The sequence below is a fragment of the Nestor notabilis genome, unplaced genomic scaffold (assembly GCF_000696875.1).
Source record: "Nestor notabilis isolate BGI_N333 unplaced genomic scaffold, ASM69687v1 scaffold3588, whole genome shotgun sequence".
In the NCBI taxonomy this organism is placed as follows: domain Eukaryota; kingdom Metazoa; phylum Chordata; class Aves; order Psittaciformes; family Psittacidae; genus Nestor; species Nestor notabilis.
The window spans coordinates 1-22,237 of NW_009938585.1; the positions used below are offsets into that span (position 1 = coordinate 1).

Below are 22,237 nucleotides of genomic sequence, written 5' to 3' on the forward strand. Positions count from 1 at the left end.
TTGAACATCCAGCCTGGCATGGGCAACTGGGATGCCAGGGGGACTTGTGCTTCAGTGCCAATCACTTCTGAAGCAGCTCCAAGCCCTTCATAGGCTGCCAGTATCTCTTTTTCACTTGGAGCGTAGCTGGCCTCGGATCCTCTGTATCCCTGACTCCAAAAGCCGAGGGGTCAACCCTGAGACTCCCCTGGAGCTTTCTGCCAGAGGCTCCAGGTAGGACCATTCTCCCCAGCTGCGGTACAGAGCACATTTGTCACATCCGGCCCAGTCCGGACTGGCCCAAGGCTATGCACTATCTCCTGTTTAATTTGTTCAAAGGCTTGTTGTTGCTCAGGGCCCCATGTGAAATCATTCTTCTTCCGTGTCACATGATAGAGAGGGCTTACAATCAGACTGTAATTTGGGATGTGCATTCTCCAGAACCCCACAACACCTAAGAAAGCTTGTGTTTCTTGTTAGTTGGTGGAGACATCTCTTGTTAGTTGGTGTTATCTTGTTGATCACACCTGTGGGGATCTGATGTCCATCTTGCCATTTTATCCCCAAAAATTCAATCTCCTGCGCAGGTCCCTTGACCTTACTCTGTTTTACGGCATAATCGGCCTTCAGCTTGGATTATTTCCTTCCCTTTCTCAGAAACTTCTTCCACTGTAACACCCCCCATAAAAAGGAACCTGTGTCTCTCTGTGTTGCCCAGGCTATGCTGCAGTGGCTATTCACAGGCACAATCCCACTACTGACCGGCACAGGAGCTTTGACCTGCTCCATCTCCAACCTGGGCTGGTTCACCCCTCCTTAGTCAACCTGGTGTGCCCCAGCTCCCCGGGGCTCACGACAGTGATGCCAGCCTTAGCACGGACACCTCCTCAGCATAGCACATTGCAGCCCAGAACTCCTGGGCTCAAGCGACTCAGTGGGCTCAGCCTCCCAAGCAGCTGGGACTACAGGCATGCACCACCACTTCTCAGAAGCTTTGGCCACAGAGAAGAATACTGGAGGTCACCATTTACGTTCCACCACATCAGTGGAAGGCAACTCGATGGCATCTGTTGAAAGGCTGAATTGCAGATGCTCAGAGAACAAGCGGAACAACATCCATGGACTGCAAAGCATGTCATGGAGAACCATAACCTCAGAGAGGATAACAAAAACTTTGTTCTTTGCAATCAGTTAAAAAGGCTCAAGAAATTGATGCCAAAACAGTAATGGAATTGGAAAAAGCTTTCTCAGAAGCTTTGGCCACAGAGACACAGTAATACAATTGTTACAGCTGAACCCAGGCCACCCTTGTTGGAAGGAACTGAGTACATCCCCAAAAGCATATAAGCATCTTACAACTAGAGAGGAGTGCTCTGCATTATCCTTTCTGGCTGATCAAAAGCAGCAGTACTGTGCAGTTTGGAATGGAGTGCTCTCTTTTCCTCCTTATCCAGAGAAAAGGAGACAGATTAGAGGTCTGCAAGACGCTCATGTAGGTAAAGAAGGCTCTTAATATTAGGGAAAACTAAGTCAGGATCCTTGAGAATTCAGCAAACTGCTTCACCTTGGAAGTGTTCTCAGTCTGTAAGTCTATGATACACAACTTGCAAGCATGGCTACTACTACGTGAAAAGGAGAGGAGCATGCTCTCCTAACGGAAAGACAGATGCAAACCTTTTATTAACAGAGAGCTCATCAGTGAAATACTCACCCTAACGACGAAAGTTGAGTTACTGATTGTGAACAGAAAAGGACATTTTCAAAAGCACTCCAGCCCTGCTGGAAGTAAGATTTATAACCTGCTTTCTGGAGCAGTCCTGCTCCTCTCCCTACTTATTTTCAAAGTTTACTTTCAGACTTGACGTAACCCTTGTATACTTGGCAATTGATGCTTTGGCCCTCCAGCCTCATGAGGAGGCTTACACTGACTCCCAATTCTCTACCTCCACAAAGGCCTTCTGGGTCAGGCCAGGAACAACCCACGTGGTTCCCTTTGTAGGACTGTCTAGAAAACATCACTTACTATCCATGGCATGAAGATATTCCATATGAAGAGCACCAGCTCCTGCCGTGGCAGCTGAAGGAATGATGTCTGCATACGGGCTGCGCTGGCCTGCCAACAGAGCCATCTGATGGTAATATTCAGCTGGGCTGACGCCAGCGTGTGGAGCTAAAAACACAACATAAAGAGCGCCGTTAATGACGTAAGATAAACGAGAAGGAAAGTTTTATCACAGTGCTGGCTATTAAAACAGCTTGTTTATTTTTTAATGTAATGCAACATCTGCAGTATGCCACTGCCGGTCAATATATTTCAGCCACTGACACCGCAAAGACACCACTCAAAAAACAGCAAGGCATAAAATACTAATGAGCTCGGTGATCTCATATTTTTATATTTATTATTAAGTGACTTAAAAAGTGACAGGCTGACAGCAATGGAAACTAGCATGATTTATGTAGTGACAGAAAAAGGCAGGAAAACCTTCCTAGAGTTTTATTCCCATTTACCTCATCCCTGGTCCAAAGGGCTCTGTCTCTAAGGTAACGACGGGGTTGAACTTCCATAAGCATTCAAGTTTCTGGAGTCTCTGCTTAGAGGACCAGGAGATTTTTCACTCACAGTGGCACTTTGTGTATAAGTTGAGAAGAAATCAAGGACAAAGCATGTTTTCAGGATAAACACTACTTGTCCATGAATAACACAGGAGCAGTTTTTTGGGAGGACAGACTGAAGTCAATGAATGTGGCCATCCCATCCTTCAAAATTCATATATGAAGTGTACTTGACATAAGCATGTTTGCGGAGTCTGTTTGACTCTGCAAACATGACCAAATAGGCTCTACATCCCATCAGTGAGACGACGAGCAATGCAGTCCTCTGATAATGACTTTTATTACCCTTTCTCTCCTTTAATAATAATATGTGAGCAGTCTGCTCCCCTGAAGTTTCCAAGCATGCACCAACTAATGGACAACTCTGTACAAACACAAAAATCCACAAAATTTTAGTATCACCCCATCTCAACAGGCTTCAGATGCTACAGTAAGTAGAGCATCATTCCATGAGGTGAGCAGCCCTCCTCTCTGCTCTCTACTTGTCCCACTTGCAAAGCAGTTCAGATTTCCTTATGCTCTGCTCACCAGAAGTTGGTATGTAAGTTTGCCTGAACCACTTCAAGTTCCTTAGGTTAATGGGCTACACCCCAACAGATTATTTCTGTATTATTTCTTATTATTTAATAAGATTTGTCTTTGATCCCAGGAACTGATTCTTGAATGGAAACAGAATTTTAAGCTGAATTTCTCTGAGCTACCAACTTAACCTGAATATCGTCATTACACAGTATTACTAAAAAGGGCAACTTATGTTAACATTAGAGAATCGAAGCCTAAATGCAAACCCCAGAAGCAAAGAATCAATATTGACATGAAAAGGAGGTAAACATGGCATTGGAGTCTGAAGAAAAGTTTATTCAGCAACAGATTTCTTAAATGCATAATAATCTGCCTTTATTTTTACCAAAGAAAATGGCAGAATGCACTTTTGATGTTACAAGGTTACACATAACCAGTTTCAGGAAAGGTTCAGAAAAATAAAAGTACATCAAAAAAGAACAGGAATGGCATTAAAAATGAGCTGAGATTAAAGGCTGTTGGCATTTTTTTCCACATTACAAATTGATTTCTCAATTAAATATAATCTACTTCAGCCACCACCACTTTCTGTGGAAGGGCAAAAAAATATTCAGACCAAATCTTAAGAGAGGAGTAACTCACACTGAATCACTGACATTAAAAGTTTTACTGTAGTAGACAGCCATCGTATCTTTCCAGACACGCTGAAAATGCTTCCTGAGCTTTCTGACCTAAGTGTCTGGGTTAACTAACAATAACATTGGCTGCAAACTTTAAAATGAACTGCTGCAGAAAACGCAGCGAGCACATAATTGCATGACTAAATGTTCCATAAGCTGAGAAATGCTCCGCTGCTCTTTAAAGATCGTTTCTTACTACCTTCTTCAAACATAAAAAATTAGCCTACTAAATGATGTATTGCATGAAGGGTAAATGAAGGGTAAACGGGAAGGCCCGCAGCCCTGAATTATTCTGCTGTTTATTCCTGGGTAGCTTCAGCTTTGCCCCTGCTCTTCTTTACAAGGGGAGGCATTTGCTTCTGCACTGTGCGCACTGCTGAGCTTCGTTTGAGCACTCTGCTCTACACATACCGACAATGCAATCCTTATCCCTGCCCCGGTCCCTCTGTGTTGTTCAGATGAGTCTTCTGCCACCCCTGCCTCACTGACTCTGCTGGGTAAGGTGAAGTGACAAGACAGAAGACACTCTGCCATTAGTGCTGCTGTGGCAGTCATTAATTACAGCTGGCAAGACTTGTAGTGAACACTAAACTGCTCTCTGTTCTGTTCCAGATTGTTTTGGCTCCTGGCCATCTCCAGATCTGTGAGACGACAGACTAAGCCCAATAGTACACTGACCTAATTATCTGACTGGCCTAAAGCAGTCAGGGTAGCAAGAGAAATCTTGCTATGAATTTCAGAAGAACAATAACAACTTCCAAGTCTTCACAGTTCAAATGCTGTATGACAAGCCATGGTGTCTGTTATGTTACTAGTACATTATATGCCTGTACCCCTTTACATCACAGGGGGGTTTATTTGCATTTTAGTAGTGCTCAAGCCCTATCCTGGATCATCTGATCCCAGGAACCTACACCAGACAAAAGCATGTAAGTGCACACCTGACGGATCACACAATAAACTACGGATGCCAGAGAAAAAATTCATCAGCTTTTTAATGAGCACGTCATTTTACTAATATACCTCCAGTGCCTCAGTCAAGTTACTGTATTTTCATTAGGTGCTGCACAACACCTGGGCTGTGTAACTGATCAAAGGTGAGCTGTGAGCCTGGAGGAAACGTTAGGTAACATGTATTTGTTTAAAACACAAAGAAAGAAACTTAAGCTAATATGCCTAACCTGTATTTATGAAAGGCTAAGACTGTGCATAGAGTCAGCAATCAAAGCTCAAGGGATGTCATTAAGACAGAGAATACTCAACTGTGTTGTCTACACCCCAGTGTCTTATGCCACCTGAAATTCCATGGATATACAAGGCACCTACATAAGATGACAGACATTAGAGGAGAAAACTGCCTTTCCAAGGTGGCAGCAGGAGTTGAGGCAAGGTATTTCACAGACCTGAACCAACACAAAACACATCTATCATAGTCATGATGAAGATCCAGATTCAAATATAACATGCAGGTGTCTGTATTTGGGTGAACTGAACAGTTCTCTAAGGCTCCACTGAATGCACTGTCTAGAACTCACTGGACTATAATGGCAAAACAGCACACCAAGATCACAGACATTTCTATACTGCAGGGACCTAAATTCCAGAATCTGGAACTAAATTCTACCCTGAGACATCTTAAGAGTTTCAGAGTGATTACCACTGGCCTGGTGAATAGAGTAAAGCACCTCTAGAAGATCTCTGTCCTTCCGGAGTGTGAAATGGTTGCTGATTCAGATTCCCCAGTGTATCTTAGAGCACTACATGCCTACAAGTGAATTTGGTGTTGCATACCTGAGACCAAGAATGTACACAGGTTAATGTCATATGGTTGTGTGATAGGTGGTTTCTTTCCCTCCTTTCTTTGTATATGCAACTGGAGCATACCTTAGACCACCAATAAAATTCTGCAGGAATGTGATCTGAAGATTATTAAAGGAAAGACAGTGAAATGTTCTTCATATCAGCTTTTATGAAAAGCTCGAATGTATATCACAAGAATTTTCCCAATTTATGCCATTACATATAGTTCTATCATGTTTATCCTGTATCAAAAGCTCCAAAGCTCCACAAGTCAAAACATGTATTTCTGAAATTCAGCTTGTTCCTTCACAATATACGTATTTATATTTTTAATGCTTTGGCTAAAATACAAAGGGTAGAATTAGCATGGATTCATACAGCATCCAAAGTGCTGCTAGGAAAAGCCCTATGTGCATGCCATATACCTTGATTGACAATAGGCCATTAAAATCTATTCTCATAAGAATATGTGCCCATAACTAATGGATTAACTGTAAAGGTATATGTTCTTACAAGTGAGGATTAATTAGTTATCCATTTGGATAGAGTGCATGGCTCATTTTTCAAATTCAGCTAAAGGCAGTTTAACTCTGTTTGGTAAGTTTCTGCATAGTTGGGAAGATCCTTCCCATAGTTGAAACAATAGTTTAATTATCTTCACTACATATTTGTTTCCAAGTATGTTATATTTTAGCTCTCTTCAGCAAATGCTGCGATTTTGAAATGTCAAAATGTTTACTCTAGTACTGAAAAACCTACTGCTAACAACATTGAGCCTTTCTGCAACTCTATTCATCGCTCGCTTCAGCAAAACTCCCATGTAAATGAATAGGAAGTGTGCCAGAGTAATGACAAGAGTGATCACAGGAATTCACTTCAACTCAAATAACCTGGAAATAGCCATGGTCACACCAAGACATAAAGCAGTTATGTTTCAAGTCTACTGCCCACCATTTAAACTGAAGGGGCCAGTCCTGATCATCAGCTCTACATCGGCATCATTTCATTTGGCCGTATCATTGGCTGAAATAATTCTACACCATTTTAACAGAACTGTTGACTAAATGTAACACATCAGTGCATGCTTTACATGATTGAAAAATACTATTTTAGTTAATAAGCCTTCTGCACCTGAAGAATTCTATGGCTATACGCTGACGTAATGCTTATGAAGAATCTGGCTCACATCAGTGCAGACACAGCAGATTTCTTTGGAGAACAGAATCACACCCTGGGTCAGCTCCACAAACCAAAGACATCACAAGAGATACACCACCCTTCCAGCTTAAATTTTGAATGAGGCAGGGCTTTTTCTTCTTTTCCTTCTCCCTGAACTTTCAACATTTGTGAGATGTACAAATGAGCCATGATCGGCTGATGAAGTATTGAAACATTTATGACATAATGAATATGTCTGACAAACCTGCTGAAGCTGCTTTGAACAAGGGGGGAAAAGAAATGTTGACAAGATTAATATAACTTAAGTTGCTACAATGACAGAAAACAGGAAGCCTGTCTTAACCCACCGTCTGTTGGGCTGAGCCCACGGGCTGCCGAGATCATGGAGAGGGACGGGCTGCTGTGCAGGGACCTGATGTAGTCCATGTAGGGGTTAATGTATGGGTGAGGGGTGCTGAAGGGAGACTCTGATGTTGCAGCAGGATTTCGGTGTGGGGAAATTCTAAGGAATGGAAGCTCTGAGTATGTCGGGCTACTTGATAAAGCAGAAGGCCTGGAAGAAAAAAGAAAGAAAAACAAACAAAAACCAGCCACGTTATTGATACAATAAAGAAAAACACTGTAAAGGTAACACAATCATTTCCTGAAGAACAGAACTGGGTTGCACATGGAATAACTTCCACTAAAGTCAACTGCCTAGAAAGAAAAAGATAGGAAATTAATCCTTCTCTCTACCCATATTAGCAACATTTCTCTGATGAATTTTAACGTGCGTTTATACTTGGTTTAATCTTTACATCCATCAATACTCTTTCCCATGGAGTCCAGCAGAAAATCACTTCAATTAGTGTGAAATATGCACCCTGTATACCACATCGTAATTCTTACCGCAACATGGAAAACACACAGAGATGCTGAACCATTTATGTCTTCAAAACCACCTATTCTATGATTCTATGACTATCAGAGTAAGTTTCAAGAGCTACACTGCACCCACTCCCTTCACTTGCCAGCTTACTTCTCCTGAAAGTGGGAGACTACACATATATACAGAAATCATTTCACAAGACCCAAACTTTGTAAGCTGTTAAGACAGCCGGGTCCTCTGGAGTATGGAATGCCCCTTCCCGTGAAAGATGCACGAAACATGGTACAAGAGAGAAAAGATTGCTGCGTATGTTTGGGTTTAGAATGTCACCAGAGACTGCTGATGCCTTTAACAAGACCCCATTAGTTAACTACCTCATTCTTGAGAGAGGAGAGCTGTGGTGCCTTCTCGGACTACGTGTGTGAAGCTGTGATGAATCAAGGTTGAAAGCTGAGTTCACAACTGACAAAAGACAAATAACCTGCTGTAACTGTCTCCATCACCCCACACTGTCGACAGGACAGCATCCAGGCTCTGTGTGGAGACCTCTCTTACAGCATCCTGCCTCCAAAGGCACTGGAAAAAGTCCAAATTTCATCATCCTTGGCAAAAGACAATGATTAAACCTGTCATGCATTTGCTGTAGTCCAACTGGTTGACCTGAACTAAATGCCTTTTTGTCCCTGTTTTTCCAATTAATTTAGCATATATATAGCACAGACGCAGGCAGCAGCTGTGAGAGCAGTAAGGGCATCCTGTTCCTTTGATGCTGCTGGCTTACAAAGAATAATAAAACATGAAATGTATTTTTCTTTCTTTAACATACACATACTGTGATCAATAGAGATAGCTGTCATCACCTAGTAGGCCAAGAGGACTTAACCTTACACAGGAGCTGATTCTGCCCTGCCATCAGCTTGGAAATGGCAGCGTATGAGTGGGACAAAGATCAAAGTTACACATCCTAACGTGACACTGGCTTCCCTGCCACAGAATCCATGATAGCTCATAAAATCTGAGGAATAAAGATTTATCCTGTTGGGATTTTCTCCCTCTTTTTCCTTCCCTATTTGGCTTTTGTGTGTTTCTTGCCCTCCTACAGCTTTCTTCAAGGTAAGCTTGTTTAGCCTTCCCGTATGAAACTACCTCCTAGCTCCAAAGTTAGAGCACTGCATTCGCTGTGTGCTAGCAGCAGGTACTGGCAGTGCAATCACTCCTTTGGCACCCAAGCAAGTGACCCATGGGAAGACCAGACACCCACTGGTACACCTACACCATGCTTAAAATGCAGAGAACCTGAAACCAGAAGCTGTTTTCCAGCACCGTGCAAAAACCAGGCATCTCCTCTCCTCAGAGCACCTTTTCTCTGCGTAGTTGGGAAGCCCCTTTGTTTTACGCTGGAAACGCAGCTCTATTCTTCTTGGTACTGTTAAACCCCACCAGCCACGAAGCTGTTTTGTGGTTCCGTATCAGGCCGAGCCTTTCATCAGGGGGATGTAAGAAGCAAAAATACCACAGCTGGATATCACATTACAGGGTGAATTTCCCATCCTGGCAGCGAGGAAAACACGGCAGTACAGCAAATTTAACACCCGGGTAACCGAGAAACTAAGTTTGGATGTCATTTTACAAGTCATTTTTTCTAAAGCAATCCCATCTCAGAGCTAGGAACCCAAAGAGCACCCGGAGAGCACGCAGGCAGGCAGGAGCCCTGGCCTTATCCAGTGCATATCGAACAGAAAACCATTTAAAAGCTCCTGCAAGACGGCTCAAAGTCTGTATCAGCCTCAGTGATTCACTCTCCAGCTGGCCACCAGCCAAACACTGCCGCGGGAGTTAGAAAGAGCCAGGCTGTCAGCTTCTCCCTCCGGATCCAATGGGAGCCATTCAAGGACACTAGGACTCAACTGCTTCTCCTCCTCCTCAGCCCAGCCTCTTCCTCACCCTGCTCCTCTGAGCTCCTCAGTTTTCCAAGGATGCTAGAGAAAGGATGCCAGAGAAAGGATGCCAAGCTGTGTAACATCAATCGGCAGCAGGCATATAGGCTGTATTCAGAGGCAGAAATAAGGAGTCATCAGATTCCACATAAAATTCCCAGCTCTGGACTCTAGTGTTTACTAATCTCTCTCCAACATCTGATTTGAACATGCTGCTTACTTCTCTCCTCGCTTCCAGCTTGTACTTTTCTCACTCCTCTGTTTCCAGACCCTCCTTTACCTGCCTCCATCTGCTCTCAGTCCCACTGTGTAAGCCCTCCTGATTTATTCCAATAAACATCACATATTCTTCCTTTCCCTCCACGATTAAACTTCACTATGAACATCTTCCAAAAGTATTGTTTAACTCCCCTTTACAAACTAAAACGTGACTTTTAGAAAGGGTGCAGCCAAACACGCTTACTACTAGCTGTTGCTTTGCAACCTCTTTGTGTACCAATGAAGAATGACTTTTGTCCTGTAAACAACAAACAGCAGAGCCCAGAAGCAGCTCTGCAGACTCTCATTCAGTGACAAGCAAGTGAAAACTCCAGATGTGAGCAGCAATCCACTCCCATCGTTTTTATTTCACGTGTACTTTGTCTCTAACCTTAACTAATGGTGTTCTGCCTTGGGTCTGAGGCTGCTCTGTGGGACGCAATGAGGCTTCAGCACGAGAAAAGGGACATTTTCAGTGATGCTGCTTGCGACTTTATGCCTCATCCATAAACCATGGGAGATCAGAACTTGCTCTGCATCTTCTCCGGCACAGGGGTTTTCCTGTTCAATGATGAACTGTGAGCACTGAGGCCTCCTTCAGAGAGAGGGGCAAAGCAGATGCATACTCTTTTCTGAATCAGGACCTTTGTGCCTACTCCCAAAGACCCTGCAAATCTTGAAAGAATCACGTGTTTTTTGACTAGGGGTAGAAGTCCCCAGGTAGGTAAGCAGGCACAGAGCTTGCTGACTGTGGCCCTTCAGCCATCCTCTCTTCTCAGTGCCATACTGTCAGGATTCAGCAGCAATTTCCAGTCTCTGCCCACATCCCTAGTGTGACAGATTGAGATGTGAGAGGTACCAGGACAGCTCTGGATATTAGGCTAGCAAAGGCAGCAAATGCTGGCTCATTTTTCCCTTCTAACTTGCACCTTTTCTCCCACCTATGTTCCTGAACTGCTCCTATGGCACGAGGCAAAAGGAAACCACAGCTGGGAATACACAACTTCCTTGAATTCTATACATTTGAAACACTAAAATATTCTGTGAATTCCAGCTTCTAAAGAAATGAAGACTGACAGAAATATTAATGGGTTTTTGTTTCCCAAGCTAACGGACCTGTAACTGTTCAGAAATTTCGTAACAAGAACACTGAATTCCAATTTGCCCTAACCCAACCTGCCATTCTCCTTTTCTCACCCCCTTCCCAACTAAGTCACACAGTTCTACCATTCAGAGGACCAGCCTAAAGTACTATGAAGCCACTTGACATGGATTTACACTTGTAATTGAGTAAGGGAATATCAATGCAGTGCTCATTATTCCTGTTGTTGCATCTCTTGCAACTGTGAAAAGTACAGTGGGACCTGGGGTGCACTGTGACCCCCTCTTTGTCTTCAATAGCAACGATGTAAAGCCACACAAGGACAGCCACAAAGGTCTGTGACACAGGAAAATCTGATGAGAATCTTGAGGTTGCTTTGGTGCTGAAGTGATTTGCCATGAATAGTTTCCAAATAGCTTTAAGATGTGCTTGGGCAAAAACCTCTTTAAAGCACAACCTGTCTTAAAAAAAAACATAGCGATTTAAGCATTCCCTGATTTTAAAGGAAACTATAACTCCAGGACTGGAAATTTTAATGCCAAGTTTTGTCCTGATAAATTTTTAAATGGCTCTTTTATGAATCTGTTGAAAAATACATTTATATTGAAAACAGCAAGTGATCCTTAACTATAACATTGTAAATATGACACTGAGCTGAGGTTACAGATGGAACAATCATCTATCTCACAGAACAAAGCTTGTCAACGAAGAGGGATGAAATATTGTAACATAACCTAATTTATTATTGCCTTTTCATCCATCTTGTTATATTATGAAAGTGTCAAAGTTCAAACCTCGATATTTAATCATTTAACAGTACGTTATTCAATGCTGGAGCAAGCATTGATGGCATAACTCTCATACCAATGATATCCACAGTGTTTCTCTGATACCTGCTCAATTCAACCCTGCCTGGAGAATTGAAAAATGTTAAAACTCATTAAACTGCTTCCTATGATCCTTTTCTAGGTGCAGTAAGCTTCTGATGGCTGCCCCTAAAACATTTAACACTTATTTCCAGTAGATCCTGGAAGATGAACAAACAATAAGGACTCCCTTGTTGCGTAGTGAGTCCTATTTTAAATAGGCACATGGCTCAATTCCTTTGGTAGTATCTCCCATGTTAAATGCATATTGTTTGTTTAATGCCATAGTTGCTTGTACACACCAACCCTCAGTCAAAGGGTTAGTGTGTAAAAGGTTTTTATATCAGGAAAGCTGAGCTCTAGGGCTTGATCCTGAAAATGCAAGTGAGAACAATTCTAATAGCTGTGATTAGCCCAAGTGATCAAGTTACTCCTCACAGTTACAAGCACATACGTGGTTATAGGTGATCAATAAATCAGGCTCAGGCAGCTAACTATGCACCTAAATGAGACAAGAAAATTCAGAGTCAAATAACCATCCTGCTTCTCAAAACCTTTACTTGCTGTTGTAGGGTTCAACCCTATATAAACCGCAATTGATGGGAAACTGCCACTGATATAGCTGATAAAATCCTGAAGTGATCATGGACATGATCTTCACAAGGCCAAAGTGCTGACCCAATTCTGCTCTCCCCGAGAGTCACCAGTAAAGCATCTACTGACTTCAGTGCAAGGAGAGTGAGGCCAGTGCTATTTTTACAGTGCAATTTCACCATCCTTTTCTCTTTGCATTTCTAATTAAATTTGTAAACATTCAAACCCATAAATATATAGTATGGAAAACCAATAATATAATCTTTTAACACTGATTTCCCTCCCTCTCCCCCCGACCCGAAACTACATCTTAAAAGAGGCAGTCCATTCCCCTAAAATCACTCACTGCCTCAAAGCTGCTGTACTGCATTCTTGGACTTAGGAAACTAAGCAAATTATTTTGAAAATTTAAAGAATTAGAGTTAACTGAATACATGGAAATGTCAGAGCACACTTCATGTAAAAGAGCTCAAGAGTACAAAAAGGTAAGCACTGTTAAATGCATTTAGTGGTGCAAATGAAGAAGGAGGAAAACAAGAACATGCTTTAGTCCTAGTATGACAAAGAACCTTGACTTCCAATACTCCTTCCCATATTCCACCACCTAGTCAGTACTTTGTTTACTTTTCCTCCAAAATTCACACTGGACCTGTAGTCAGTATGGGGAAGTCAGTCACAGAACTGGATCTGGTAGCAACCAGTAGACATATGTACAAATAAATCATGAACGGGTCAGTGCCTATATAGTTTATGTGTAAGAGGAGCCAGATCAGGGTTTAAGGTACACAAGCTCTGGATCGGTTTCCAACACTTGTCTGCTGTGCCACCTTGGACAAGTTTGCTGAGTTCCTCATCTGCTGTTTCCCCATCTGTAAAACTGTGCTAGAGCACTCAGAACATGTTCAGGATCTACAATGGAAAGGTCAGACCAAGAGATGCTGTATTATTAGTGTTTTCTCATCGAGGCACAGACAATGTCTTACAAAACGTGTGCAGTTCTGCAATGTAAATTCCTAAAATATACAAATAACCTCACTTTAGGTTAGAACAAAATGTTCCTCCATCCAAGTTAAAAGGTATCATTGCAGAAAAAAAGAAAACAGACACAAATAACTGCACAAGAGATGTTTGTGGCATGGAAATCATGCACGACCATTAGCCAATGATCCACAGCAAAACACTGCTCTTCTGGTTCTCTTTTCCTGCTTTGGGAAGTGCTAACCTCATGCAGTTACAGTTAAAAATTGGCTACATTAATCAAGGCACTAAATCTTTAGTCAGTGACTGTATTCCTATTTTTCAGCTGATGGACTGCCTGAAATCAGATCCAGCTTTTTTACATACACCCTGTGCTACCTACAATGCTTCATAAATAACCCAACCATCAGCTTGTAGGTTCCCTCAGGAAGAGTTTATACTGTAAAAGGCAACAAATACTCATGCTATTATTTAACATTCTGTTTACGTAAGGTCACCTATAACGCTGGTGACCTTCAGCCCACTGTAACCTCTGCATTGACTAGTGAGCTACTGCTGCTTCAGATGCCACTGAGTCAAGGCATATTCGTTTCATTCCATGAATCCTGACACGTGTTCCTTAAATGTGCACAGATACAGTTTTGACTGGTTTACTATTCCTTCTTTATGCAAAATGCAAATAAACCCATGTACTGTCTCCCAGCTTTTCTCCAATTCACGCTCAGGTTTCCTGTTCTGCTCCTCACGCAGTGGTAATCTCCCCATGACAACCTGCCTCTCCTTTTCCTCTAAAAATATGAATATTACAGCTAAGATCCCTGGAGATATTCAAGACTAGCCTGGATGTGGTTCTGAGCAACTTGATCTAGTTGAAGGTGTCCCTGCCCATGGCAGGGGGCTGGACAAGATGACTTTTGAAGGTCCCTTCCAACCCAAACTATTCTATGATTCTGTGATTCCTTCCATCCTGCCACCAACTGCTGTCACAGCCCCCTGGTGCTCTTTTGAAACACTGTCCGCTTGGCCTCTGCATACAGAACATCTCAGCTTGCCTCTCCTTCTCCAAATCCTTCTCAGGATTGCTGCAAAGAAACTGGTGACTAGGGGAGGATTATGCAGATTTACTTGGAAAGGGACTTTTTACACAGGCATGTAGTGACAGGACAAGGGGAATGGGTTTAACCTGACAAAGGGAGATTTATGTTAGAAACGAGAAAGAAGTTCTTCCCTATGAGGGTGGTGAGGTGCTGGCACAGAAGCTGTAGCTGCCCCCTCCCGGGCAGTGTTCAAGGCCAGGTTGGACACACGGGCTTGGAGCAACCTGCTCTAGTGGAAGGTGTCCCTGCCCGTGGCAGGGGGCTGGAACTGGATGAGCTTTTAAGGTTCCTTCCAACCCAAACCATTTTCTATGATGGTACTTGGCAATTTCTTTGCTTGTACGAACAAAAGGTGCCAACACACAAAAACATGACTGACCATAACTACTCCCTCCAAACACCACTTGCCTATTAGGCTTCTAGCAGAAGTCCTCTAGCACATTTTGCAGCAGTTCTGCAAGCTTTTAGTGCCCCCAACTATCCATCTGCTGCCCCCCTAGAACAGCACAGACAGCACATCGCTGCCTCTAACCACTTCAACACCTGGTTTCAATGAGCCACAGCAAAGTTTCCAGACTGTAAATGGGGCAAAAGCTCACAGCCTGACCCTGCTGAGAGACACAACAGATAATCTTCAGGGCGAGAAAAACAGCTGGGGCTGGTAATCCCCGAGGCCGACTCACCAGAGTTCCTTTGCCAAAGCGGTCTGACCACGAGATCTTCCTGGCATTGCTCCTTGTATTTGCACAACACTCTGCAGAGCTCTGATCCTGCACAGAGCTGCTGGACATCACAGGAATGTAAACAGTAAATAAAAGTAATGCTAACAAGATGCACTGTGATTTCCATCACTTGCTTCTGCTAGAGCCTTACCAAGGCATTGCCTCACTTTGCTCAGCTATGCTGACTTCTATGAACTTGTAAGCAGGGTAAGTCCCTATTCCAGTACAGCGCAGCCCAGTCCCTGTGCCAGTAAATTTTCCCTCCATCTTCAGCTGATTCCAAGTGTACTGACTTGTGGTCATTAATATATTGAGGCTAATGTATCAATGCCATGTTTGGTGCAGAACTCATCACCACAAACATAAAATCCATGCACAGGACAAGCAGATGTTATTCAAATAAGCCATGGAAAAAAGCGTTGCTACATATTAGAGGAGAGACTGCCACGGAGCCCCACATACCATTTTAGCTTCCAACTGCTACAGCACAAAGTGCAGTGGGAATATCTAAAAGGTCTACAGCATACTCATTATCTGTTGTTATTAATAACAGACCGGACAGCGAAATTACCAAATGCATTCCTACAGCAAACTTCCCTGCTCTGCAATTCTCTTTTGATGCTCTAGAGGTGGTCTCATTTGCTATTCAAATTTTAGCCTCCTCTCAGTTACAGGCAGGGCCTGCCATCTCTTGAAGTGTTTAACCACAGCAGCACCATCGTATGACTATGTGGGCATATATAAATCCTGATGGCATTCATGTACCCCTTTCTTCCTTCCCTTTCTCCTTCCTCTCCTCCTGCAAAAGAGTGGGTCAAAGGAGTGTCAAGCAGCTTTCTCACACTTAATGCTGTTAAGTCAGCTAATTGAATAAACATTTGTTTAACATTTGCTCCTATTTCACTAATGCACTGTGAGAATGAGAAGAATTTTATCCCCCTTCTCCCCCATCCTCCCCCTTCCTCAGGAGTGCCACTAGCTGTTATCGCAGTGACTAATGTGCTGTATGTGGCCATTATAGTCTTCAACTCTGAAATTACACCCAGGATGAACGATAGGCTCTGCCTGTATGCTGATTGGAGTTGGATGATGATTGATTAGAAGAAAGTCAGACTACGTAGCCATGCAAAAAGAACTGCACTAAGCCACAAGCTTAAACACTAAAGAGCATTTCACCAGCGGCTTCAGAGCTATTAGATGTTTTCATACGAACAACATTTCTCACATCCAGGTTTCAGCATTTTATCTTTATTCTTTCAAATCCTGAAATTGCTTGGATAAGAGGGTTTTTATATATATATATTTATACACATTTCTAAGAGTAGCCTGAACTTTTAGGGGAAATTGAAGAGGCTTTGTGTCAAGTACAGCTAAATCCAGCCTTTCTATATCAAACCCCTGCTAGAAAATTACTGTGCAGATGATAAGGCTGAAAGATATAATAAAAAGTGACTCTACTCAATTTACACTGCAATATTGGTATGACTGAATATTTTTCATTCAGGTGACTGATAAAATCACTAAACTGTATTGCAGATAAATAAAGGAGGCTTCTGTCAAGAATAAACACCATTAATCATGAAGTCTCACCCTCTGAGTGGCTGTGCTATGCAACTGCACAAATGCACCATCACAAGCGGCATGTGACCCAGTGCATCCTTTCTTCCCCCGGCTCCCTGGTGATGCTGTCTTCTTAGGAAACTTTCTTTTTTTTCCACTGCCTTTCCAACACTTCCAAGCCCTGTAATGCCTTTTCCATTCGAGTTTATGTGCGACTGCAACCAAAATCTGAATTTCAGTGATGATACAGTCAGCTAAAAACTGATCCCGTGAGACAAAGTGAACCAATGTAGACTCTGGCATCAGCACCGTAAATCCAGCGTTACGGTGAGAAGCCCTGTATTAAAACAGGTGAGGATGAGATCTTGGTAATTCTAAAGCTGAAACAGGCAGGAAAATGTTCTCAGCTCTGCCAAGCCCTCTTCCTCTTTCCCCACCCCCCAACCGACATCTTCTTACTGGCTGTATTACTTAGATTCACGATTTCCAAATAGGTGCCGAGTTTCTTTTTGAACCTACAAGTACAAAATTTCTCAGCATTGCAAATCTACCCGAGGAGAATCGATGGGTCACCTTCCAAAAAAGCAACTTACATGCTAAAACTGGACATGTGCTGAGAGAAACTGTTACCCAGCAAAAACAGAGTCATACAAAGCGAAAACCAGACAACTTAGGTAACCTTTTTGTAACCTGTTTTAGAGCAAGTGATGATTCAATAGTGGCTGTGTTATTAAGCTGGAATGAAGCAGTGCCCTACACACTAATGAGGTTAAAAAATGTAGTTAGGTCTTCATGTTAAAGGCACTTAGCAAGCAGTGCTTGGCAAAGACCAACTGTGTGTTGGAGCAGAGGACTAATCACACAGGCAGGAATCAAATCGACTGGAAGAATTAGGAGACTTGCGGCCCCGAGGAATGTAATTCATGCAGAAAAGCAGTTGTCAGAGCCAGGCCAGGGAACTGTGTGGGAAGAAAGCAAAATAAACAGCTCAACAAAGAAAACAAAGACGCTCAAATAGTGGCTTTTCTAATGCTTGAGTACACTAAAACTTCAGTGGGCGCATATGACAAAAAGCCCATCAAAGAAGACCTCTATACAAGCAATTCACTGCTGAATGGTGCACTGGTTCAAAAACACTCCCAAAATGCCTGAAGGTCTTTAAAAAATAACCTTGAAGTCGTTATGCACGACAGAGAAAGTGCACATGCATACGGGTATGCATGACTGGGAGACGAAGAAAAACATCCAAATGGGACAAAGCTATGAGAGTCTAAATGGCTTCTAGAATTACTTGTGAGTTCTCTCTCTGCCATTCACAGATCAGAAGAGGATGCAGCCAGCATGCAAAGAGCTCCTGCCCATGTGCAGTGATGCACTCGGTGGAAAAAGGGCATTGCTAATTGGGATCCACTCCTGCAGTGCCAGGACCAGATTACTGCATCCACCCAAGGGCATTACCTGACCAGAAAGAAGAGCTTGAGGCTGGTCCTAAATCTCAATAAAAGTCATGTGGTATTCAGGGGAAGTTTTTCTTGTGACGGGTATGACTTGTGACAGCAAAATCAAACTTTAGTGATACCCAAATTTCACAAATACCATCTCCTCACAAAAACCTGCCTTTTCAATTAATGGGGTTTTACTCCCGTAAGTTAATGGTTTGAGAAATTTTTGGAGAAAGAAGGTTTTGGCACTTTTAAGTGCTGAAGTTCCCCTCTCATTTCATTCATTCACTGATGATTTTTCTAAGCTCTCCCGAGCTCTCACTGGAGAATGCCATGCTCACTATTGTTTCAGCAAATTTCAGCTTCTCTTCTTCCCTTAACTCCTTCCTCACACTAAGGCAGGAATTCCTTCTCCTGGCAAAGCAGCCTCTCACGTTACCTCAAATGAACACTCTCCTCAATGTCTGTTCTGTGATGCCAAGAAACACTCTTCCAAATTCAAAGCCAAAGCAAAACAAACCCCTCAGCTTTCATTTCCAGTGCCTACTCTAAGTCACGTCCACAATACTACAAAACCGAGATTTGGGGGAAGAGAGAAAGCTTTTCTAATTTCTCAAGCTAAAATAAATCTTAACTGTTAAAAACAAACGTGGGCAATAAGAGAAGACAAAATTCAGTGACTGAATGTCTCTCCTATTGTACTTGCTACCTGAATTTGTTCATCCTGTGGTTCTTGCTCCATTTGAGTGCAAAACTGGAGTTAAAAAAGCATTTCTTGGGCAAAGCTGTAACTTCAAGCAACCTTAACAACTAGAAATGAGTGGGGACACTAATCCTAGTGTGACTGTAGGGGAAAATACGTGAAAAACAAGCACTAAGCGTAAAGTGAATGAGTGTTCTGGCTGCACACTTTTTTTTTAGAGAAACAGTAAATTCTGAAGTCTTTGAGGTAAATGCACTATCTGCATGCTGTAAGCATTATTAGTTCTCTAAACAGAGTAGGTAGCTAGGCATGCAGATGAAAACCCCAAGAGGAACAAACTGTCCAACTCAGGACACAACTGAACCAGTAGGACAACCTACATAGACATTTAAACATAGAGTAACAGGTTGGAAGGGACTTCAAAGATCCTCTGGTCCAACTTTCTAGGAAAAGCATGACCTAAACTAGATGTCCCAGCATTCTGTCCAGTGAAATCTTAAAGGCATCCCAAATTTGGTCCCTCAGCACCTCTGCAATTCGGTATAATCACAAGAGTAGGAACACAGTTCCCAGAAAAGGTGGCAGGATGGAAGTGTGACATCTGAGAAATGCTTACAGCAAACCAAGATAGAGGCAGCTCTGAAAGCTTTCTTGGTACTGTCTTGATGATGTACGCTGATAGTGGTCCTCCAGGGTGAAGCAGAGAACACCTGATTGCCCCTGGTCATCCAGCTCCTGCCCTCCCCGCAGAATCTGTCTACAATGTTGTTAAATGGGGCTATTTGTGTTGGTGGCCTCTATAAATTGGACCAGACTATCAATCTTCTCTTCCACAGGCCAGTGGAAAAGGCATGATAAATCTAAGCTGACTTTCAACAGGAGATACAGAAAGATGTGTATCTTTAAAGAGATAGGCACTTAAATCTGATATGTTTAGAATTTCTCTCTCATGCGAAATACTCCCTAATTTTCTGCTGATCCTTAACACCCATGGTCACAGCACCTCATAAATAATGCTTTCAGGATGATGATAGCTCAATTTGTTCCTTCAGAAGCTTTGTATTCCTGGCTCATGGGCTTCGGGATGCTTTGCCTCTGTGTGTAACCTCTGTGGGGTTTCCAGAAAGTTACCCTATAAAGTTGACAATAAATGCAGTTATCATCTACTGCAGGTTGAGACCTACACATTCAGGGCTGCAAGAGACTAAGCAATGTATTCTTGCCTGGTCATTCACGACAACTTCATAGGGCCCAGCTTCAATGAAAAGCTGCTTCTAAAATAAGGCCCCAAGTCCTTCCTTGGTCACATAAAGCATCCTAAGAGCAACAATCAAACAGTGTATCATTTTTCTTTAAATCGTTTCCTCTCCTAATCGATAACATCAGTCACAAATGTTGGCCCAGCCTACCCTGAGGCACACAGATAAAACACCCACGGAGCACATTCCTTTGGGTGGAATTAGGGTCTTTTTTTTCCTAGCATCATATAATAAAGAATACCCAAGGGACTACTGGTTAGTCTCAGTATCAACATCTCAGAAGCACAGCTGACATCAGCTCAAGACCCTACTTTTTGTTACAATATGCAAACAAATACAGACATGCATATAATATAGCGGATTGAGTTAGCGGTGAGAAAAAGGGAAACAAGGTGTTATTTAACTTCTGGGTTTTCTTCCTTTGGGGAAAAAGGCCTGAACCAAATTCAATTCATACGCCAAGATTACAGGTCGTGATGTCTTTCTTTGGGGGAGGAGAGTCTTTAAGTCAGGGAAAGACTGTGTGAAAGTATGACAAAGATGCTCTGTGCTCCTACACCACAGATGTACTCATCGCTCGCTTTTCTTCCAGTTTATACCTACTCTTGCTTTAGAGACCTCCAATTCACAACACAGAAATCTCACCAGTACACTTTTAAAAAAGAAAGCAAAAAAAGCAGGCTAAGACTGTAACATTTCAGTTCTCTTTGAAGCAAGATTTAACATGAGTGGAAGAATTGTAGTGAAAAAAAAGGAGTCTGTCACAGTCCAGTACCTCACAGGCCACTGCAACAAGTTTGACAGCAGCCTCTATAGAGTTGGCTTGATTCTGGTTCACTGCACGTGAATACCACAGTCAATATCTGCTCACTCGACTAATACTGCTGACTACAGCACAAAGAACACAGGAATTTTGTCCAAGAAACCACAGGCTCAGAGCCTCTGAATGTGCACTATATTTAGAGCTTGCATTCTTTGCAGCTGATAACAGAACAAGATAATAGAAATTTCAAGCAGCAGAACTCTAGCACTGCAGCTATTCCATGTATTTTTAGTCAGATGTTAAATCAAGGTAATGATCCATACCTTCTCAATGGTTTTGCCCATGAATACTTTTCCTACTTGTTTTGTTCACATTTTCCCCTCTAATTTTCCATCTTTCTCACACTGTGTAGCTCCTTCCATTAGTTCTAACTGTAAAGATCTAGAATTACTCAGTCCATGATAAATGCAAGCAAACACAGTCACCCTATTATGTAAAGGGGATGCATGCACACACAAATATGCACACTTGGATGCGCACCCGCACACAGGGAGCGTCCTAAAAGCTTGAAGTCATGCCTAGTTATTCCTCAGTCCACAGAAAAGCGTACATGCAACACAGTGTTCCAAGGCATGACTTTGCTGGACATTCATTTTGCCTCCATCATCTCTTAACAGTGGTGTGAAAGCCTGCCTTAAGGAACCACTTCTCCACGGCAGCAGAACTGGTCTAAGCACTGCCAACTGCCCAGATGGAATACACCAGCTAAGTGGCAGTGCTGCCAAGTGCCATTAGATACCTTCCACTGCAACAACATAGCCCATACAAACTTCTTCAAGAATCCCTTTCACTGGATTGGGCCCCACAAGACAAACCTGTGCCACTCTGCCTCTTAAGCAGAGCTCAAGCAACCAATTCCCTTTAGACCAGCAGACAACTGTTCCTGAAGACCACTGAGAGCTTTCTCCTCTTTTTCCTCCCTCCACATCACCCCGGAATGTTGCCCCCTGAGTTGGTGCTTCTACCAAGGGACCGTATCACGTAGGTGCTGAGCCAGCCGCTGGTGGAAGCACGCCTTTCTCATTAAGGCTGGGGGGCTGCTGCCTCTCAAGAGCATCTCAACATAAAAAAGAAAGGAAAATTTGGGGGAAGTTTCTGCGAAGGATTTTTAACAAAACAAACCATTGCATTTTACAAACTTTTCCTTCTACATTAAAAATCCCACCAAATTTTCCCTCTTACTTCAATTTGCTGTAACTTCCCCAGCCATCCCAAAATCAAGCTGGCTATACGAGAAGGACAAAGAGCCTCT

The 22,237-nt window shown here is 42.7% G+C and overlaps 1 protein-coding gene across 1 annotated transcript in view; it reads right to left on the reverse strand.

Moving 5' to 3' along the window:
• Positions 1 to 2,002: 2,002 nt before the first annotated feature.
• LOC104409510 (transcriptional activator GLI3-like) overlaps positions 2,003 to 22,237 on the reverse strand; it is a gene marked incomplete at its 3' end in the record, with an annotated part of 124,976 nt that continues 104,741 nt past the window's right edge. The window contains exons 4-5 of the mRNA XM_010019403.1: positions 7,124 to 7,329; positions 2,003 to 2,149 (exon numbers count right to left, since the gene is read on the reverse strand). Coding sequence (XP_010017705.1) covers positions 2,003 to 2,149; positions 7,124 to 7,329 — 353 coding nt within the window. The remainder of the gene's footprint in view (positions 2,150 to 7,123; positions 7,330 to 22,237) is intronic.